The following is a 21,493-nucleotide window of genomic DNA, read 5'->3' as shown; positions in this document are numbered from 1 at the left end:
GAAAATTGAGGGAAGGATTGGGTTTGGGAAGGTGAAAGGGGTGACACTGGGCAAGTGTCTACTTTGAGAAATGGCAACTCCTTTGTACAACCACTTAAAGATAAAAATTATAATTTAGAAAAATGTTAAGGAGCAGTGGTATGAAAGTCAGGTAATTTGAGTGCTAATTACAAAATATGTGCTGATATTTTTAAAGTATTATGGACCAAGAATGAAACACAAATCTTCAACTGATGATGGTTTAACCATATTTTTTGGTTTTATGATGACAAAAGAAATACACATTCCATTGAAACAATACTTCAGATTGCAAACGTTGCTAATTTCCTGGGCTAGCAATAAAACCACATAATGTGTTGCAAGTTATCACGTTTAAAAGGATATGTTAACCTTGAGCAAACATGCCTTGGGACAGCACAGTTCTGAGTTCAAGCTCCAGGATCAGCATGCACACACACGCCCACACGCGCGCGCGCGCACACACACACACACACAAACACAAAATTTAAGATTATTGTTCACAAGGTAATAATATACATAGCACTACATCTTAATTGTTGAAGATTTTAAAATGCACTTTGTATTAAAAATTCTTTAGGTGTATACCATATTAAGTGGATTGATCAAACGTTTTTTTCACTGTTTTCAAATAACACCAGTGAAAATAGCATGACTACATTATTTTTTAATAGTGTAACTCACTAAATAGTTCTTTCTTTTCCTTTTTATGATTTGTACCAACAATATTCTACTACATCTATTTTCTCCTTTTATTAATTCTGTTGTACTTATTTGTCAATACAGTTATATTACTCATTTTGATTCATGCTTGCATGCCCATAATCCCACAAACCAGAATAGAAGTTCTATGCGAAGAAATTTTTGTCTGATTTTTCATTCCTCTATCTTAGACAAAGCTGGGCACAGTAGTAGATAAATATTTGCTGAATGATTAAGTGTATATTCAGGTTCTAAAATTTCCTTAAAATGTATAGTAACTTTCATAGTTATAAAAATGTCAAATACTCATTAAATCTTGACCTGAGCAATCAATAAGACATACGCTATTTCCAGTGATTAAAATTCAAATGCATTTACATCAATAATGAAATAATACACATCATTAATATAAAAATATAAATAAAATTTTCTCACCAAAAAGCTATCTCAAAAGATATAAATAATTCTAGTCCATGATAAAATAGAATCCACTCTAAGATTGTTCATTTCTGGGTTTTCAAATTCTATTCCATTGGTCTTGAGGTCTGTTCTTATGCCAGTACCAAGATGTTTTGATTACTATGGCTTTGTAGTAGAGTTTGAAATTTGTTATTGATATTCCTCCAGTATTGTTCTTTCTGTGAAGGATCTTTTTGCTATTCAGGGTCTTTTATTGTTCTATATGAATTTTTGGGTTGCCTGTTCTATTTCCTTGAAGAATGAGGTTGGAATATTGATAGGCATCGCGTTGAATTTGTAGATAGTCTTGGGAAGTATTGCCATTTTCACGATGTTGATCCTTCCAATCCAGGAGCATGGGAGCTTTTGCCACTTTTTAAGTTCTGTTTTGATTTCCTTTTTCAGGTTTTTAAAAGTTTTCATCATAGAGGTCCTTCACTTCTTTGGTTAAGTTAATTCCTAGGTATATTTTATTTTTTGTGGGGCTATTACGAATGGAGTTGCTTTCCTGATTTCAGCTGCACTCTTCTCATTGTTGGCATACAGAAAAGCCATTGATTTTTGAGGGTTAATTTTATACCCTGCTACTTTTCCAAAGTTTTGAATCAGCTTGAGTAATTTGGAAGTGAAGTCCATGGGATTCTTTAAATACAAGATCATGTAATGCTCAACCTCTCTAGCCATAAAAGAAATGCAAATCAAAACAACATTGAGATTCCACCTTACCCCAGTTAGAATGGATATAATCAAGAATTCTAATAACAACAGATGCTGGAGGGGATGTGGATAGGAGGGAACCCTACTGCATTGTTGGTGGGAGTGTAAACTTATTCAACCACTTTGGAAAGTAGTATGGAGGTATCTAAAAAGACTCCACATAGAGCTCCCCTATGACTCAGCAATCTCACTTCTAGGCATTTACCCAAATGATTACAAAACAAAGCCATACTAAAGCTACCAGCACAATTGTTTATTGCAGCATTATTTACCAGAGCTAAGATATGGAACCAACCCAGATGCCCCTCAGTAGATGAATGGATCAAGAAAATGTGGTACATATACACAATGGAATTCTATGCCTCCATCAGAAAGAATGACATTGCCCCATTTGTTAGGAAATGGAAAGACTTGGAAAAAATTATATTAAGTGAAGTAAGCCAGGCCCAAAGAAACATAGGTCCCATGGTTTCCTTATTTGCAATAGCTAGTATATGTCTGAGACAAGCAGAAAAGGTCAGATAAGATGATAATTGAAATTAACCACAAGATAAGGATACAAGTGATTTTTTTCTTGCTATTGTTTCTAACATATTTATAAGGTACCACATGATATTTTTGTTGCTTTGTATGTCCCTCCCTGACAGTATAAGCCCTGTTTTCACTGTATTTGATGTTGGTATAATTTGTGGAGGGGAAGGGAAAAATAAAATGTTTTAATAGGGATACAGGTTGAGCCATTGCAACAATGAGATGTAGAAGATGCTATGTCAAAAAATGAACTTTATAATTTAGGCATGGGATGGGTCTCGGGGGGTGTAGCTGAGGAGGTTGGAGGGAAGGGATGATAGGGGAAAAACAAAGGAAGAAGCAACAATGCTTGATAAGAAATGTACCCATTACCTTGCTCATGTAACTGTAACCCCTCTGTACAGTATTTTCACAGTAAAAAACATTTAAAAAACACTCAGGAAATTAAGAATGGGGGAAACTTTCTCAACTTTATAAAGAATTACAGAAGAATCCTACAGGTAATATATTTAATGTTAAAGAAATACTAATAGTTTTCTAAGATCATGAACAAAACCAGAATGTTTCCTCTCACAACTTTTTCTTCATCACACAGAATATCTTAGCTAGTGCAATAAACAAAAAAAAGTCAAGGAATCAATAAAAATTGTCTTTGGTAACACATCACATAATTGTCTAGGTAGAAAATCTAAAATAATATAAACAAAATCTTGGGGTTAAATATCAATTAGGATACTCAAAGGCCAATTGCTTTCCCATAGATCAGCAGTGACGAAAAGGAATTAAAAAGCTCATTACAATTTATATTAGCATCTTCTCAAAATAAAAGTTATACGTCTGATATATATATATATATATATATATATATATATATATATATATATGATATTTGAGTGGTGACAAAAAATCTGAGAAAAACTATGAAATACAGAGGTTTTCCCCTGATTCCGGATAGAAAATGTCAACAGTTACAGTATTGGTTTTTAGGCAATTTAGTCTTTAGAATTGATAAACTCCTAGTAAAATGTGGTTAGTAGATTTTGAAAAATTGATTATAATAACATGTGGAGAGTAAAAATAAATCAAGAATCACGAATAGGATAGTAAACAAAACAACTGTTTAAGGTCACATTATCTGATTGAAGAATTGAAATAAAGCTGCAATAATGAAAACTTTGTGGTTTAAGTAGATAAAGAAAAAAAAAGACAAATAAGTTAATCAATGAGACTATAGATCTCAAAAATAGATGCACAACAATTTGTTCAACTTATATTTGAAAAAAATACAAAAGAAAAATAAGAAAAAAAGGACAGGCCTGGGAGTGTGGCTCAGTGGTGGAGTGCTTCCCTAGCAGGCATGAGGCCCTGGGTTCGATTTCTCAGCACCATATAATCAGAAAAAGTTGAAGTGGTGCTGTGGCTCAAGTGGTAGAGCACTAGCCTTGAGCTGAAAAGCTGAAGGACAGACAAATAAAAAAGAGAGAAAGAGAAAAAGGACAGCTTTATCTATTAAAGATGCTGGTAACATGAACATCCATATCTAAAACAATAGCTTTATACTCTTTTAAGAAAGTAACTCATCATTGTAGACCTAAAAATAAAATAGTAAAATCCTACAAAATAAAATGAGAAAAATCGAGCTTAGCCTTAAGTAAGTGTAGAAAAAAGTTTCAATTCAACATGTTTTAATTTTCGAGTGCAATATATGTTGGTGAATATCAGTTCTTCCATCACTGTTCCCTCCCATGTGTCTCAACCCCACCCACCCCATCCAGTTACCTGGCTCTTTTCCCATATGTACGTTGAATAGTATGACTTCTTACGTATAATATCAAGGGCACAATCATGAAACAAACAATTGACAAGCTGGATTTAACTAACATTAAACACTGACTCTTTGCTTGGCCCAGATCTGTAATCACGGGAGGATGGAAGTTTGAGGACAACCCAGGCAAATTAATGAGACAGTATCTCAAAAAAAAAGGCCTGAAGTGGAGATAGACACATATGGTCCTAACTATTTGGGAGGTGGATGTATGAAGATTGTGGTCTCATATGGGCAAAATTAGTAAGGTACTGAATCTGAAAAAAAAAAAAAAAGTACTGGGGGTTTTTGCAAAACATACACAAATGGTTAATAAGCTTAAGAACAGAAGTTCAGAATCACTAGTCAAAAGGGAAATGCAAATTAAAACCACATGAAATTCCTCTCAAATCCATCAAAACAAATATAATAAAGAAAATCAAATATGTGTCTCAAACTTGCTTCAATAACCTGCTTAAATAGCTTTTCATTCAGATCTATTCTTTCTGTACTATAGACATATATACATGTGTATATCTATGCATTTATGTACCTCTGTGTTTTTGTGTTATCTATACAAAAGTATCTTTGCTGAACACAAGTATATCCTTTATATTGTAAAAGCTTTCTGTTTTACTTATTGATGCATGCTTAGGTATCTCAAACCTTGCCCGACATACAATAACTTCAATAACTATTTATAATTCTGCTTTCTCTATTTTTCTTGCTTGTTTACAGGTATTTGAAAACCTCATTGGTCTTTTAAAATTCTCTGTAAATCTTAGATTTTTCATTATATTATACCAGTTAATTAGTTTCTAATTTAAAGGTTTGGGGCTATAAATTTTCTCTAAATATTAGCTTAACAAGATCCCACAGGTTTTGTCATTAGTTATTTTATTACTCCTGGGTTCAGAACATTTCTAATTTTATTATGATTTTTTTTAGGGAGGGGCCTTTTGTTATTAAAATTTCTAATCCTAATCAATTGGAAGTTTTTACAACAGATGCTGTTGGGGATGTGGACAAAAGGGAACCCTACTGCATTGTTGGTGGGAGTGTAAACTTGTTCAACAACTTTGGAAACTAGTATGGAGGTTCCTCAAAAGACTCCACATAGAGCTCCCCTATGACCCAGCAATCCCACTTTTGGGCATTTACCCAAATGATCACAAGCAAGGCCATACTAAAGCTACCAGCACAACTATGTTTATTGCAGTATTATTTACCATAGCTATGATATGGAACCAACCCAGATGCCCCTCAGTAGATGAATGGATCAAGAAAATGTGGTATATATACACAATGGAATTCTATGCCTCCATCTGAAAGAACGACATTGCCCCATTTCTTAGGAAATGGAAAGGCTTGAAAAAAATTATATTAAGTGAAGTAAGCCAGGCCCAAAGAAACATAGGTCCCATGGTTTTCCTTATTTGCAATAATTAGTATATGTCTGAGACAAGCAGAAACGGTCAGATAAGTTGATGTTAGGCGAAATGAACCCCAAGATAAAGACTTAAATGGTTTTTCTTTCTTGCTATTGTTTCTAACATATTTATAAAATGATTTCTTTGTTGCTTTGTATGTCCCTCCCCCATGGTATAATCCCTGTTTTCACTGAATTTGATGCTGGTATAATTTGTGGAGGGGAAGGGAAAAACAAATTGTTTTAATAGGGATACAGGTGGACCCATTGCAACAATGAGATGTACAAGACGTTATGTGGAAAAACGAACTTTACAACTTTGGCGAGGTGGGGGAGGGGATGGGAATGGATGGGAAGGGGAAATAAAGGAGGAGGCAACAATACTCCATAAGAAATGTACTCATTACCTTGCTCATGTAAATGTAACCCTCTGCACGGTATTTTCACAATAAAAAAAAAAGATACTGTCTTACAACTGCTTTTCTGACTAAATAAGAAAACATTTTCTTTTGTCATTTTAATCTGCCAAAAAGTTTGACATTTGTTGAGTGTTAAATTTGTTCTTAAATGTTTTGAATGTATTTAAAAAGAAGAGATATCTACACTGGGCCAACAGTTCCCACTGAATTTTGAGTAAAATTATGTTGGTCACATAACTAACCTGCATTGTTATTTATCACAGTGCAGAATTAAATTACTTTGAAAACACCTGTGATATGCTCAGTTATATCTCAGTAATAAATCCACTAACTAAAATATATAGAAAAAAAGGAATTGCAATAATTTCCCAAAGATCTCCAATATTGATGACATCGACATCTATATTCAAAAAATATTTTACATTTCTCAGATATATAACCAACTTCCATTGTCTTTCCTATATTTTGATATGCTTAAATGATAAAGATAAAAATAATTTTCATAATTTCAGATAAAGTTTGCTTTCAGAGTGGGCATTAATCTCCATAAAATTAAACAGCAGGTTCTCCTCTATCAGCTATACTCTAGGGCCAGAGATAAATTTTCATTCTTTCTGCTATTTGTAGATGTTGCATTCCTACCTATTAATATTTCAGTAATTTTCTCTAGCTGTAGTACATGTTCAACTTTACTTAGAATTCTCAAAGAAAATAAGTCAAATTTAAGCCCCAAAATGTGGCTGGTTGCCAGCCAAACTTATGAAATCAGTTGCTATGGTGATTCTTTTAATTTTTTTTCCTCCTAATCATCCAGGTCTAATTAGAACATCAAACTTTATAGCATATTTCAGGATAATAACACTACTCATAATTCCTACAGCAGATTCCAGCCACTCTATAATTAAAACACAACATTTAATCCAGTAGACTGGGAATCCATTTGACGTTTTAGATGCATAGGAAAAATAAGTAATGCTATATTAAAAGAATCATTCTATGTAATGAGAGCTAATATTGAAACTTAGGTTACTTTTAGTGCTATTCTAAGGTTTTTGTTGTTTACTTGTTCTAAAAGTTGAAAAGTTTTCTTGTACCTATTCAGTATCTGGAACTAATTTAGTTTTCTTGCTCCGGTGCTCCTGATAAGAAGAGGCCCTCTATAAAACATAAAGGGATGGCCTGGAGGTGTGGCTCAAGTGGTAGAGTGCCAGCTGTGAACAAAGGAAGCCAAACAAACCAGAGGCCCTGAGTTCAAGCCCCAGGATCAGACAAAAACGTAAAAGAAAAGAAAATGTAAAGGGATTTAGCAATCAGTTCTACAAAAAGCACCTTCTGCTTCTTAGTAAATCAGCATACTTTCTCAGACACAGAAATTCCAAGAAATATTAATGACTTCGGAGGCTGAATCCAGTGAAAAGAAAATTTAGCCAGAAACAAACTCATGTTTTAAGTACTAAAAATTGTATTAAATTATATCTCTGAGAAAGAGTCCTTGGTGAATATTGCAAATAATATTCAAAAGCATAACATCTTCTGTTAACTGATGATTTGACATATTTGTATGATCTTCAAATGAAAATGGAAATGAAGAAACTATATAAGCATTTCTAATATAGCAATAACTGAAAAATCAGAAAAATATTCAAAGGTAAAGACAAATAATAAGTACAGAATTCCAGCTAAGCTATTTCAGGCTGGTCTATATAGATTAAATGGGATATAAACAAATGACATCCACAATTCAAGGGACATGCAGGTTTATGTTATAAAGACAACTTCTCTATGTACTACTATTTTTTAAGACTTAGATGTATTATTAGAATTATTATTTGTTATCCTTAAGTAGTTGTACCAAGGTGTTTCAATTCAATAGGTCAGTTTGTGACTACAATACATCTTTATCAATGTCACCTTTGTAATCATTCCCCCCAGCCTTACTCATGTCCTCAGTTTACCAAGATTCATTTTCACATATGCACATTGACTATTATGATGGCTGTTGCCCACTCTTCTTTCCATTTTTCTGTCCCCTTCCCTTTGACCTCACCCTCTTGATGTCATGTTCCAGCTTCCTGGCATTTGGTTTCATATAGAAGTGGTATGGTAACTTGGTCTAAGCAATAATTATAAATTGAAGTATTCAGTGCCTAGGACTATCTTTGTTAGCAGTGGTTGTAAGAACTTTGACAATCTTACCCACTTTTCTTAGTGAATCCATTCAAGAAAAGCACTAATTGGGGCTGGGGGTTTAGCCCAGAGGAAGGGCGCCCGCCTGGCGCGCCCAAGGCCCTGGGTTCGGTTCTCAGCCCTAGTTTAAAAAAAAAAAAGAAAGAAAAAAGAAAAGCACTAATAACGTCTTGTGGCTTCTTTCAAGATCAGGTGGAGATTAGTAAATTAAAATGTTGGACAGTTACAAGTTCTAGACAAGTGTGAGGATACTTACATTACTTATACACAAAAGTTGTTCATTTTGGTTTCAGGAAGCAAATGATATCTGACTGTTAATAACATTGTATTTCAGAAACTGTAATAGTGGAATAACTTCTCACCCTTCATTTTGGCAACTTATATTCACTTCATTTGCAATGAAATGAAGCCTGGGCTGCATAGCAGAAAAAGTTTATCCGAATAAATACATATGGTTCATTTAGCTAAGGAATCTTTAATGGTACTGTTTCATTATGAGTGGATCTCTTACATCACTCTTACATAGCTGATCTAGTATTTTCTTTGGACGATATATTTCTCTCATTTTTATTATTACCTTGTTGGACTGGGATGTGAATTCAGAGCCTCATGCTTGCTAGGCTGGTGCTTTACCACTTGAGCCAGGCCTCTATCTCTGGTTTGTGCTGGCTATTTATGAGATAAGGTCCCCTGGACATTTCTGGAATCCTTCCGCTCTTAGCCTCCCAAACAGCTGGGTTTATAGGCGTGAACCACTGATGCCCAGCAGCCTTTTTCAACTTTGTATTTTATCATAATATCATTTTGTTAAATAATGTATCATATAATTTATACCACAAGATAACAATCTTCTCAAATGTATTGAGAAGGCAGATGCTTACCAATGTCACATAAATTGAGTTTTGATGGATATTTTGCTTGTCTTTTGTTTGTTTTAAAATTCTTTCCTAGGCTAAGTATTTGTTTCCATTCTGTCTTTCAAGACATCCCTTTAACTCCAATTCCTTCATCTCTACACACAAAAGACACCAAGTCCTTTTAAATAAATAAACACAGGATCTCAGTAATGGGTTGGAGAGGAGAAAGGAGTGGAATGAAGCAGTTGAATCGCCTTGCCTGCACCTGCTCCTGAAATGTCCCTACACTTTAGACATCAACAATGAAGGCCCCACATTGAGTGCGAAGGGGACAATGCACCACAGTGAGAGCACGGAGCGCTGCACTCACCGCAGATGAAGGGGTTCTCATCTGAGTTGTCAGCACAGTCATTCACGAAGTCGCACATTCTGTCTATGGCAATGCAGTTCTTATTAGCACACGTGAATTCTTGAGCAGTACAGTTTCTTTCTGGGCTAAGTAAAGGGGAACAATCTTGAAAGGAAACATCATCCACGGCTACATCGCCTATGTAACTAACACCACGTTTTGCCCTGAAGATAATCTAAAGAGAAATAATGAGGAAAAAAAGGAAACAGCAATTAGTATTGACATTCAAAGTCAGAGACGCACCAACATATCATTTTCGGGAAGCTAGAATCTGTTCGTTCTGCAGATTAAAAATGTAAATGTACCTTTTGGAGTATGTGCTTCATTCATAGAAACCCTGTGGAAACTCCATGAGAATGTATTTTCAAATTCGTAAAATGCTTAGCATTTAGTAACTGCTGTAAATCTGATTGGCTAATTGTAAGAATTCTTAAAAATTAGTTTAACAATTAAATGGTTTCCAAATAAAGCTATACAATCTTCCCAGGGCTGCTTCATTGTGTTATTTCTAGTTTTACCTTGTTACCAACTTACAAGTCTTCATTCATCCTTTTAAGGCCAGAGGAACTGGTACTAGAGGAATGAAGATTCATGAGCAGTGTACTCACTCCTCACTGTCCTCCCTGGCATGTAATGAGATTCTTTGCATGTGCATGCTCAGTACATTTTTACTGAGAGAATGTTGAAAAGATAAATGTTCACAACCATTACTATTAGTATTAAAAAATAAACTATGCTGTGTACTTCCCTCTAGTCAAAATTTAAGTGTGAAATAACAGAATTTTAAATAAATTAATCACTGATTATAGTTGCCTCACTTTGCTCCTTAACATTATTTTGAATAAATATTATCCTACAAGAAATGAATGATCCATTGTCTAGAATGGAAGCCAATGTAGGGTTAAGCGGCACTCACAGAACTTTCTACATATTCTTGCCCAGGACTCTTCTTGACTCAGTTTAAAATTCCTGCAGATAGAATACCTGGAATATTACAAATAACAAATTTCTTATTGTGACAAGCTACTGAATTGTTGCCAGTATTTTTCTTTTGAGATTGATCTTTTTGTCTGTGGACCAAATCATCTACAAATATCTACAGGGAAATTGGTTAATCCACTAAAAGACAACATATGTGGATTTCTCACACACAGCATCACCAGGAATTGTGAATAATTATTTATCCGTGCTTTTATTCAGCAGTATGTAGGCTGTGCTTCAATTTTGTTTCTTTACACTCTACTTTATCTCTACGTCATTTCCTACAACAACTGTACACTGTATAATCCAACCCAATTTAGTTTCTTTTGGTCTTTCACAGGGTAAATTTTATTATACTCCCCCCAAGACATGTACATTTTCATTAGCAGCAGTTAGTTGTATAAGGGCATTTTGTTTTAATATGTCCATTACGTATACAATGTACCTTGATTAGACTCATTCCAATATAGGCTCAGTCATTCCCCCTCATCTTTGTCCTTTTCTTTGCATTCTTATTAACATGTATTAGTTGTACAAGGAAGTTTTATTGTGACACTCCCATAGATGTATACTATGTACCCTATCAAACTCAACCCACTCTCTTCCTCTTCTTCTGTCCTCTTAGAACAATTTCAATAGATTTCTTAGTTATATTTTCATTCATGCATCCAAAATACATCAACAATATCACCCCCATTTGCCTGTTGGTTTTTATTACACTTTGTTCTCTCTGAAAGATCAGAGAAAATGTCCACAATAGACTTACTCAGTACTCCCAGCTAACCTGTCTACTTCTGTCCCATAGACAGAAGACAACAAATGCAATGTTTAGCACTGATGGTACTTCTATCTATAGACAAGTGTTTCTAAACTCAAGCAATTAAGCTCCGGTTAATGAAGGCTAAGAATAAAAGGTTCTTGTACATAATTAGCTCTAAGTTTTTACTCTGTTTATCCAACTCTTAAAAAGAACCTAACAATCAAGTTTCCTCTTCCAGTAAATTTCCAATAAAGCCATGAAGCTCTTGAATCTTGAGAATCCGTAAAAATGAAATTCATACCAATATGTTGGCACGTAATTCTTTTCAGTAAAAAATTATTTCAATCTATGTTCTACTTCAACCTTTTATTTTGTGGTACTAGGGCTTAAACTCAGGGTCTTGCACTTGTTAGGCAAATGATAGGCAAGAGCGCTACCATTTAAGCCACATTCTTTTTCCTGAAGGAAACCTGCATTAGTTCTAATGTCACTATACTATTGTACTCTCAATGAAGACAAAAGGAACAAGAGACACTATCATACTTCCTAATTATTTTGAATTCCATAAACCAGTAATCTTAAACCATATAATATTGTTTGGAACATCTGTATTTAGAATAATTTTACTATCCTCTTTGAGAATATATTTCCAGAATTAAAGGAGGTTTTCACTATTTGTGAGAAACTGAAGTGGAAGAAGATTGTCATGCAAATAAAGTAGAATTTCTGATAGTTATAGAAATAGCTGCTTAATTGAGAACAGTTTGGAATTTCTAAAATAGTAAATTCCTTATGGAAAAATGCCATATGGAGTCTTAAGTATTGTGCATTCATACAACACACCAAACTGGGAATAGGAGGAAATAAACATGAGTGGATGAAATAAAGTAGTAGGAAAGAAAAAAAAAAAAACACTTAATATTAACCCTTTCATCACCTAATTGTTTTGATTACAAACCTCTGTGAAGGAATGAATGCCTAAAAATATTTCTACTTTCTTCCACTGTGCACCTTGCTGTCCAGTTTGAATCCATACTATAGAAGTCACATTGCCTTTCCTCGTGAGTACCTGTGGAAATAAAGCAAGTAAAGGCAATGAAATATTTTGTCTTTCACAATGTTCATTTTTCCTAGTAATTCTTAATTTTTTAAGATCTTTTTAATATATATTTTATTGTAAAGATACTGTACAGAGGGGTTACAGTTTCATGAGCAAGGTAATGAGTCCATTTCCTATGAAGCATTGTTACACCCTCCTTTATTTTTCTCCTACCATCCCATTCCTCCCCACCTCCCCAACTTCTCCCTCCTTTCTCCCTCCCCCCTGCAAAGTTGTAAAGTTCGTTTTCAACATACTGTCTTGTATATCTCATCGTTACAATGGGCCATCCTGTATCCTTATTTCAACATTTTGTTATTTCCCTTCCCCTTCCCAAATTAGAAAAATGTATGTACAAGATGCAGGACACCAGAATGAAATACAGTGACAACAGGGGTTGTACCATGGGGGAAAAACATATAAAGAAACAAAAAAAATCACATAGTACATTATAAGTACATTAAAAAGCACAGCAACAAAGATAAAACCTCTTGTATCCCTTTAATATCTAATACATTGATTATATATTATGTAATATATAATACATAATATATTATGTATATAATACATAATACATTATACACAATGTATTATATACATATAATAAATACATACATACATATAAAATATACATAATTATGTATATAATACATAATACATTATGTATAACATAATTAGTGTATTAATATCTAATAGTCTAATATGTTGATATTTTAAATATTTTTATTGGATCGATACAACACTTTTTGTGTCACAGAAAGTGATAAGCTTTTTGAGTCATAAAAGTATTCATGAATAGCTGTCAATCATGTCTGAAGGTATCTAAATACCATTTTCATTAAGAATTCAGCTACATTTTAAATTAGTTTTATAAAAATATGGCCCTGGTATCAGTTAATATTGTATATAGTGAATATAAACATACATTTTATTGGAAAAATTGTGGAATCCCTTACTAAAATGGTTTGAGAATGATCTTCCTCATAAAATTGGTTTTCAGTAGAGTAGTTAAGTTATATATATATATATATATATTTTTTACATTTTTTATTGTGAAAATACTGTACAGAGGGGTTACAATTACATAAGCAAGGTAATGTGTACATTTCTTATTAAGCATTGTTGTCTCCTCCTTTGTTTCCCCTTCCCATCCTTTCCCATCCCCCCACCCTCCGCCCCTCTCCCCACCTCTGCGCCAAAGCTGTAAAGTTCGTTTTTCAACATAACGACTTGTACATCTCATTGTTGCAATGGGTCCACCTGTATTCCTATTTAAACAATTTGTTTTTTCTCTTCCCCTCCCCAAATTATACTGTCCCTCCCCCACGGTATAAACCCTGTTTTCACTGTATTTGATGTTAGTTAAGTTATATTGAGAACATATTCAACCTGTCATAGAAGGGGGTCATCATTCGTGCTGTAAGAGCTCCCTGCCCACAGCCTTGGAAGCAAGGTTTCATCAATATTTGCTACAGTTTTGATCTTAAGTGGTGCTCAGTGGTCCATGTAGTAGTCTAGATCCCCAGTATGTTACCTTTGGGAGGCTATGAAACCTTTAAGGGCTGGAGTTGGGTGGGAAGTCTTTAAGTCTGTGTGGGTGTGAGCCTGAAGAGGATTGTAGGACCCAGTGTACTGTCTTTCACCCCTTTTGCATCCTGGCCATGAGGTGATGAATGCCTTGTCCACAGGCCTGAGAACAAGAGGACCAATCAAACACAGAGGTTTCCACCACTGTGAGATAAAGCTTTTCTCTTGATAAGGTAATTGTCTCAGGTAAATTTGACAGCAATGCTAACTGACTCTCACTGTATTATAAAAATTATGGCTCTCCCTTTCTAAAATAATTCAAAACAAGCCTTAGAGAGAGTTACTATAAATAACAGGGAAGGAAGAATAGCACCACATCCTAAAATAACAAAGAGGGTTTGATTATTTCATATTACTCTAAAAAATTACGATTTATACAATCAAATCACAAAGCATCATAAAGATGGAATCTTAAAGTAATCTTTAACATTACCTTTTTAATAATTAAATTTACATGAATTTATTTTTATATGTCTAAAATTTCCAGTCATACAATGTTTGAGAAAATACCATTATCTTGGTCTATAAAGTCAACTTAATTCATGTTAATATCAAAGTCAAGAAAATATAATTACTATTAAAATCATTTGTCAATGATATAAAAAAAGGCAGAGAAGAAAGATATTTGTATAATTTCCATAGTAGTTCAAACTATTAAGGAAAACATTATCAAGCCACATATTTTAATATAATATTTAATGTTTTATTTAGTTTTTATTTATGATTACTATTTTAATTATTTTATAATTACTGAATTTTAATATTACTTAATAACTCTACAGCTAGTACAAATTTGTACTCTAAAAAAAATCAAAATACTTTTCAGATCATTAATCACAACCATAAAATATACAAGAACCCTGAAGTAAGTTTTATTGATTGCTTTGCCTAAAACCATTTAAAAAATCAATGCAAACAAAAAAATAAGTTATAACTTATTTTGACATTTTTAGTTTAAACATGCACACACACATACACTCAACAATACAAATATAAGAGAAGAGAATGCTTTTAAAATGGATCCATTCATTTAATATTTCCAATAGAAAAACAGACAGCATTTTTAAAATAAAGGATGTTTATCTAAAATTATTTTGGAAAAGCTTATTATTAATAAGGGCTAGGAAAATTCTAGAATAAAATACTACAAACAGGAAGGGGAATATACTCATCTGCTCATTATTAACATTGAGAAAGAAGTGTTTAAATGGCTGGCCCATAATTTATTTTTCTTTCTTTGAGGAAAATAGAGCCTAGGAGCCCAAATTTATGGTATTTGAGAGCAGGAACAACTTTTTGCTGCTTTTTTATTTGCCTTAATTACTAGTACAAATGAGTATCATTTTGATGTGTCTATATACGCTTATAAAGTATACAGTGTGATTTGGTCAGACTTCTCTCCTTCATCACCCTCTGTCAGTGTCTCTTGTCTATCCTCCAAAGCAATCCCTAACATGCTTCACTGATCTAGTTCTATGTGTACACATGAAGTATTCTGACCATATTCACTCTCCTCACTAACACCAGTATCCACACTCCAGATGTGGCCTGGTTTACATTCTTGTCATTTTAATTTATGTATTTATTTACTTCGTTTTACATTTTATGTTCAAGCAGAGGTTTCATTTATATACTTGTTTCTAGCAAAAGATCTCTGATTTAAAAGTGCTTATGGTAGACAAATACTGTAAGCATGAAGACAAGTAAAAATTGAGATGTTTCCAAACTGAGTCAGCTTTATTCGTCTAAACAATGGATTTGTGCACACTAAATAAATCTTGTATTATTTTCTACCAGTGCTATGTCAAATAGGGGAAGATAGGACTTAAGGATCTGTATTAGTATTCTATTTTTTTTCTGTTTTAACTCTATACTTTGGTCTTCTAAAAAAGAAAGAAAGAAAGAAAGTGTTAATTCTAGATATACCGCAGTATGAAAATTCGTTTTGAATATCATTCCAGAAAAGAAAAATGGTTAAACAATGATGAAAAAGGCTTGTGAAATAATCTGAAAGAAATCAGTTTATAGAGACTTTTTAGGAAAACTTCAGACAATTTAAGGACAAATAAATAGCAATAATTACTGACAATATACTGAGTAATATAGGAACACATGGGTCACACTAGTATAAAACAGTAAATGAGAAACAGAGATGTGAAAATTTGTTTTACAATTGAAAGTACAAATGGAGAGAAGAAAAGCCACAGCTATGAATTAAGTAATCATATTAAAATTAATTAAGCAAAAACACTACTGGCTATAGAAATTAATAAGTAAAATTGGTTCACATTGGGATTTTACATATAGATTTTATACTGATTGCATACTGATCTCAAATATTTCTACACAAAATCAGTTCCAATATGAAGAAGACAAAGGGATATGATTGGAAAACAGTAATAATATGAACATGATAGTGGTCCTATGACCAAAATTAAATTGTTCAAATTCAACTCAAGAGACTTTTTACAAAATATCTTGGTCATAATCCTTTAAAATAGTCATTATGAAGTCTAGGGAAGAACAAGGAAGTATTATTCATTTGAAAGGGACAAGTGAGAAACATCTGAGTAAAATATGTGATATTGTATTGATTTTTATTTATTGATTTGTTGCTTTAAGGGTCATTGCAGGGAATATGAGCAAAAATGGGAATCTGTAGTAAATAATATATAGGATTTCATTAGCTATTCCTGAGTTTTAGCAGTCTATTTTTTTCTCAAAGACACATATTGAAAAAACGACTACTGGAGAACTTCACAATACTACCCTCCAAGATAGCAAGAATGTATATCCACATATTCCCAAAGGATATATGCTCATTCAATTATGTCACACCCAGAACATGGATACAGAAACTTTATAAGTTCTTAAAAGTTGTATTTTAAGTGTAAAATAGTATTAGGCAGAAGCTATAACCCCAGAATCGGGAAAATAACCACAAATTAAATAGAAAAAGAACTTCCAACTAGCTACTAATGTCTGCCAAAGCTCCTTTTCAATTATATCATTAAGAAACTAATGAAGTGCTGATAACTGTCCATTTTCACTTGTATTTTATTTTTAATTTAATTTAATTGTAAAGATAATGTACAGAGGGGTTACAGCTACATAAGGTAGTGAGTACATTTCTTGTTGAACAGTGTTACCCCCTCCCTCATTTTCTCTCACTTTCTCTCCCCCCAGACTCTCCTCCCCATCCCTGAAGTTGTAAAGTTCATTTCCAATATGGTATCTTGTGAGTATTGCTGTTGCATTGGTTCACTCTTTGTCCTCTGTCTCACCATTTTGTTAGTCCTCTTCCCTTCCCCAAATCAAATAAATATATATATACAGGACACAGGGTATCAGAATCAAAAACAGTGACAACAGGGGATAAACCAAAGGAAAATAAAATGAAAGAAAAAATAACTTCACACAGTACATTTGAAAACAACCCCCCAAAAAATCTCATTTCTATATCTCGAAGTTCATTTTGATTAGCATCATTTTATATGTTCGTATGTGCATAGCTATTGAGCTATTGTGATTCTCTGCTAGGACTATCCTAGACATAGACTAATTAATACAAATGTGGGAAACCATACAGCCTATGTTTCTTTGGGCCTGGCTTGCTTCACTCAATATGATTTTTACCAACAATTTTGATAGCATTAAATTATGCAAGAGACATTTGCAAAGAAGTAATTCAAAAAATGCTATTGTAGAAGCAATACCTGGAGAGAACCAACTGTAGCACCATTCATATGAGTCCAAAACACCAAGGTACATTTTGGTCCAGTGAGTGAGATGACAGGAGTCAAGATATCAGCGATGTCACCAAATTTCCCATTAGAGCTATCAGCATACAGGTACCAGCCATCTGTGGTATTTCTGGAAAAATTATCAGTTATTTAAAAAAAATTTTATTTTATTGTAAATAAATGTACAGAGGGATTACAGTTACATGAGTAAGGTAATGAATACATTTCTTGTCGGGCATTGTTACCCCCTTCTTTGTTGTTCTCCTACTATCCCTTCCCACCTCCCACCTCCTTCACTCCTCCTCTTACAAATACAGTGTCTTGTGGGTACCATTGTTGCAATGGGTCATCCTGTGTCCTTGTTTCAGCATTTTGTTATTCTTCTACCCCTCCCCAAATTAGACAAATGTATATACAAGATGAAGGGTAACAAAATCAAGTACAGTGACAACAGGGGAAGGACATACAAAGGAAACAAAAAAAATCATGTAATACATTAAAAACAACAAAGAAAGACCTCTTGTGTCCCTATCTCAAGGTTCATTTCACTTAGCATAATCTTATATGGTCATATGTACATAGCTTTTGAGCTTTACTGATCATTTGATAAAATTATGCTAGATGTATACTATATATTATTGCAAATGGGGCCTATATTTCTTTGGGTCTGGCTTACTTCACTTAATATCATTTTTTCCAAGTCTTTCCATTTCCTAACAAATGGGGTGGTGTCATTCTTTCTAATAGAAACATAGAATTCCATTGTATATATAATATATATAAATATATATATACCACATTTTCTTAATCCGTTCATTTATTGAGAGGCATCTGGGTTGGTTCCATATCTTAGCTATGGTGAATAATGCTGTGATAAACATAGTTATGCTGGTAGTTTTAGTATAGCCTTGTAAGATGCTGAAGGGGACGGGACCAAAAGGGAACCCTACTGAACTGCTGGTGGGAGTGGAAACTTGTTCAACCACTTTGGAAAGCAGTATGGAGCTTCCTCAAAAGACTCCACATAGAGCTCCCCTATGACCCAGCAACCCCACTTCTGAGCAATTATTTTTTTAAGAGAATAGCAATCATAAAGTATAGCCTAACTTGTCATTAGCCATATCTTTCTGCTCCTTGTTTTTGTGTTTTTGTTTTATTGTAGAATGGTCTGCTTTTTGTGCTTATTTTTATGTAAACAAAATGAGGTCCTGAAGTATTGAACACCTTTAGAAGAGACATTAAAAGGAGAAAAATATAAATAAAGAGAGAATTAACATCAGAACTGAAACTGGCTAGAATTCCACTTACAGGTCACTAAGACTTTCCTTTCAAACTTATTCTCTATATTAATTTAATTCACTTTCAGTTCAGCACATTTAAATATCCCTGTGGATAACTTTAAAGTGTGTTTTATTTTTTTTCTGAGCCCAAGTTGTTTGTTTGTTTGTTTGTTTTTGAAGAGAAAAAAATTCTTCAGTATCTGTGGGAATAGTTCCAGCACCCCATGAAAATACCAAATCCATGGATTCTCAAGTTCCTTATTTAAAATGGTGATGTATTTTCACTTAACTTATATACATCTTTCTCTACACTTTAAATCATATCTAGATTACTTATAGTATCTGGTGCAATGCAAAAAATGTAAGTAGTTGCTCTATTCTTTTTTTTTTTTTGTAGTTGCTCTATTCTATTGTTGAGGAAATGATGGGGAAAATGTCACATTCAGCACAGACTAAGGTTTTCAAAAATATTTTTGATTTGTGATTGCTTGAATCGTTAGATTTGGACTCATCACATAGTAAAGGCTGACTGAACAACAACAGCTGGTCATTCTTCCAGGAAACACACAGAACAGACCAAAAAAAAAGTAAATAGATCTGTACATGGTGGAATTAAGTTTCTAAAGGTCACAAGTCTGGCACTGATAAAATCATGTAGTCAATAATTCTTCAAATACTGGCCTCTGTATTAATTTCCCAGGAATTCTACAAATGGAAAAGATACAATTTATGCTTATTTTCCCCAATTTCTGTAATACTAGAATTAGGTACTCAAGGTAAATATAAAATATATTATGGAAGTAGGTTTTTAAAATTCTATATATCTAAAACATTCTTTACATCTCGAAGGAAAAGAAAATTTGTGGGGATACATAAGGATATCTGTTTGTGAAATTAAAATGATAAAATTGTGTTTGGATTTTTATATCAAACTATGAGCACAATGCCAATATTAACAGCAGATCAGCTAATCATTGACCTCCCAGGTGTTAATTGAGGCCCATGATGTATGCCTAATTCATAATGGAAAAATGAAAAATTACACAGACACTTGCCTGTGTCTGGGACGAGATTATTAGGGCATGTACTTGCAAAGGAAATCACCTCCTCTTATAGAATTAGTACAGCTGTAATGACTGGTACTATCAGACCCATATCCCATCAATTATCAAAACCTCTATACCAACCTTCAGAATGCCTTTTCTCCTACAGAGAAGAAACTAGGATGTTGTATAAAAACATATCTTTTTCAAATAAAGCATAGCTTAAGCCACACAGTAAAGGGATTTTTAAGAAAATGATATTTACACTTGCAGATGTTTCAAACTCACTGATTCAAGATAATGATATACAAACCATTAAAAGTCAGTATTATAAAAAGCTGTGAATAGAAAGCTACCTAGGTCTCATAGAATGTAATCAGTTTCTAACATGTACTATACCTGTTAAATAATTTTAAAGCCATGTGAATGCTGTACCAAATAAATTAAAATAATGTAAAGGTTTAATAATGTAAATGCTACTAAATACTATTTAATTATAATAATTTAAAGGTTTAATAAACAGTATTAAAATACTGCACAGCTACATTTTTTTTTCTGCACTTGAGAGTCTCCTGGGATGTGCCCTTTACCTTACTCATGTAACTGTAACCCCTCTGCACAGTATCTCTACAATAAAAAAAGAGTCACCTAGATGACCATCCTAATAAAATTTGTAGAAAAAAACACCTGTAAGGCAATCAAAATATATTTAACAAAACCAACCAAGTTTTGGACTTGTGCATATGCAGTATGAGAGATATATTCTAAAGGTTCATTCCTTGATTGAGATTTTCCCTTTGACTCATTGTAATATTATAGACTAATTTAACATACCTGTCAGGATATGATCTATGAAAGTTGTGATGAATTTTATTAGCTTTATAAACAGTAAGAAATGTAAAAAAAATGTTATGTGCACCTAAAATTCATATACTGCTATTCTTGTGCCTAGCATGACAGTACTGGGGGACTGGGCTCTGGAAGTTGATTGGGTCATGACCATGGAACCTTCATGGTAATAGGAGTTACAATTTGTGAGGCCACAGACCTCATCGTTTACATCAAAGACACAGTTGGAAGTCATCCTCTATAAACTAGAAAGACCTCTAGATACTAAATCTGTTTGTATTCTGACGTTGGACTTACCAACCTTTAGAACTGTGGTAAAACAAATTCTGTGTATCACTCCATTCAAAGTATTTTGTTATAACAGTCCAAAGAGACTAAGATTGCATATAGTCCAAGTTTTCTAGTACCTCTCAACTAGGTTAGCTCTCCAGTACATCTCTTTAGACTCACATCTGGTATGTTGTGTTATAATAGTCCAGAAGAGTCCAGAAAGGTTTATCTGTGACCTTATTGGTTCTTTCTAAAGTGTACATACAAACTACTCTTTCTGCTTAGAAATGTTCAATATATCTTTGCTGACTCAAGAGTGAAGTCTATGAAATAAAGTGAAGGACTCTAA

At 33.4% G+C, this 21,493-nt stretch overlaps 1 protein-coding gene across 1 annotated transcript in view; it reads right to left on the bottom strand.

Moving 5' to 3' along the window:
* Malrd1 (MAM and LDL receptor class A domain containing 1) overlaps positions 1–21,493 on the bottom strand; it is a 470,497-nt gene that overhangs the window by 263,063 nt on the left and 185,941 nt on the right. Inside the window, exons 22-24 of the mRNA XM_069991735.1 lie at positions 17,676–17,832; positions 12,232–12,342; positions 9,494–9,707 (exon numbers count right to left, since the gene is read on the bottom strand). Coding sequence (XP_069847836.1) covers positions 9,494–9,707; positions 12,232–12,342; positions 17,676–17,832 — 482 coding nt within the window. The remainder of the gene's footprint in view (positions 1–9,493; positions 9,708–12,231; positions 12,343–17,675; positions 17,833–21,493) is intronic.

The sequence above is a fragment of the Dipodomys merriami genome, unplaced genomic scaffold (assembly GCF_024711535.1).
Source record: "Dipodomys merriami isolate MVZ:Mamm:240054 unplaced genomic scaffold, mDipMer1.0.p SCAF_4, whole genome shotgun sequence".
Taxonomy (NCBI): domain Eukaryota; kingdom Metazoa; phylum Chordata; class Mammalia; order Rodentia; family Heteromyidae; genus Dipodomys; species Dipodomys merriami.
This window is presented reverse-complemented; position numbering and strand designations above follow the sequence as displayed.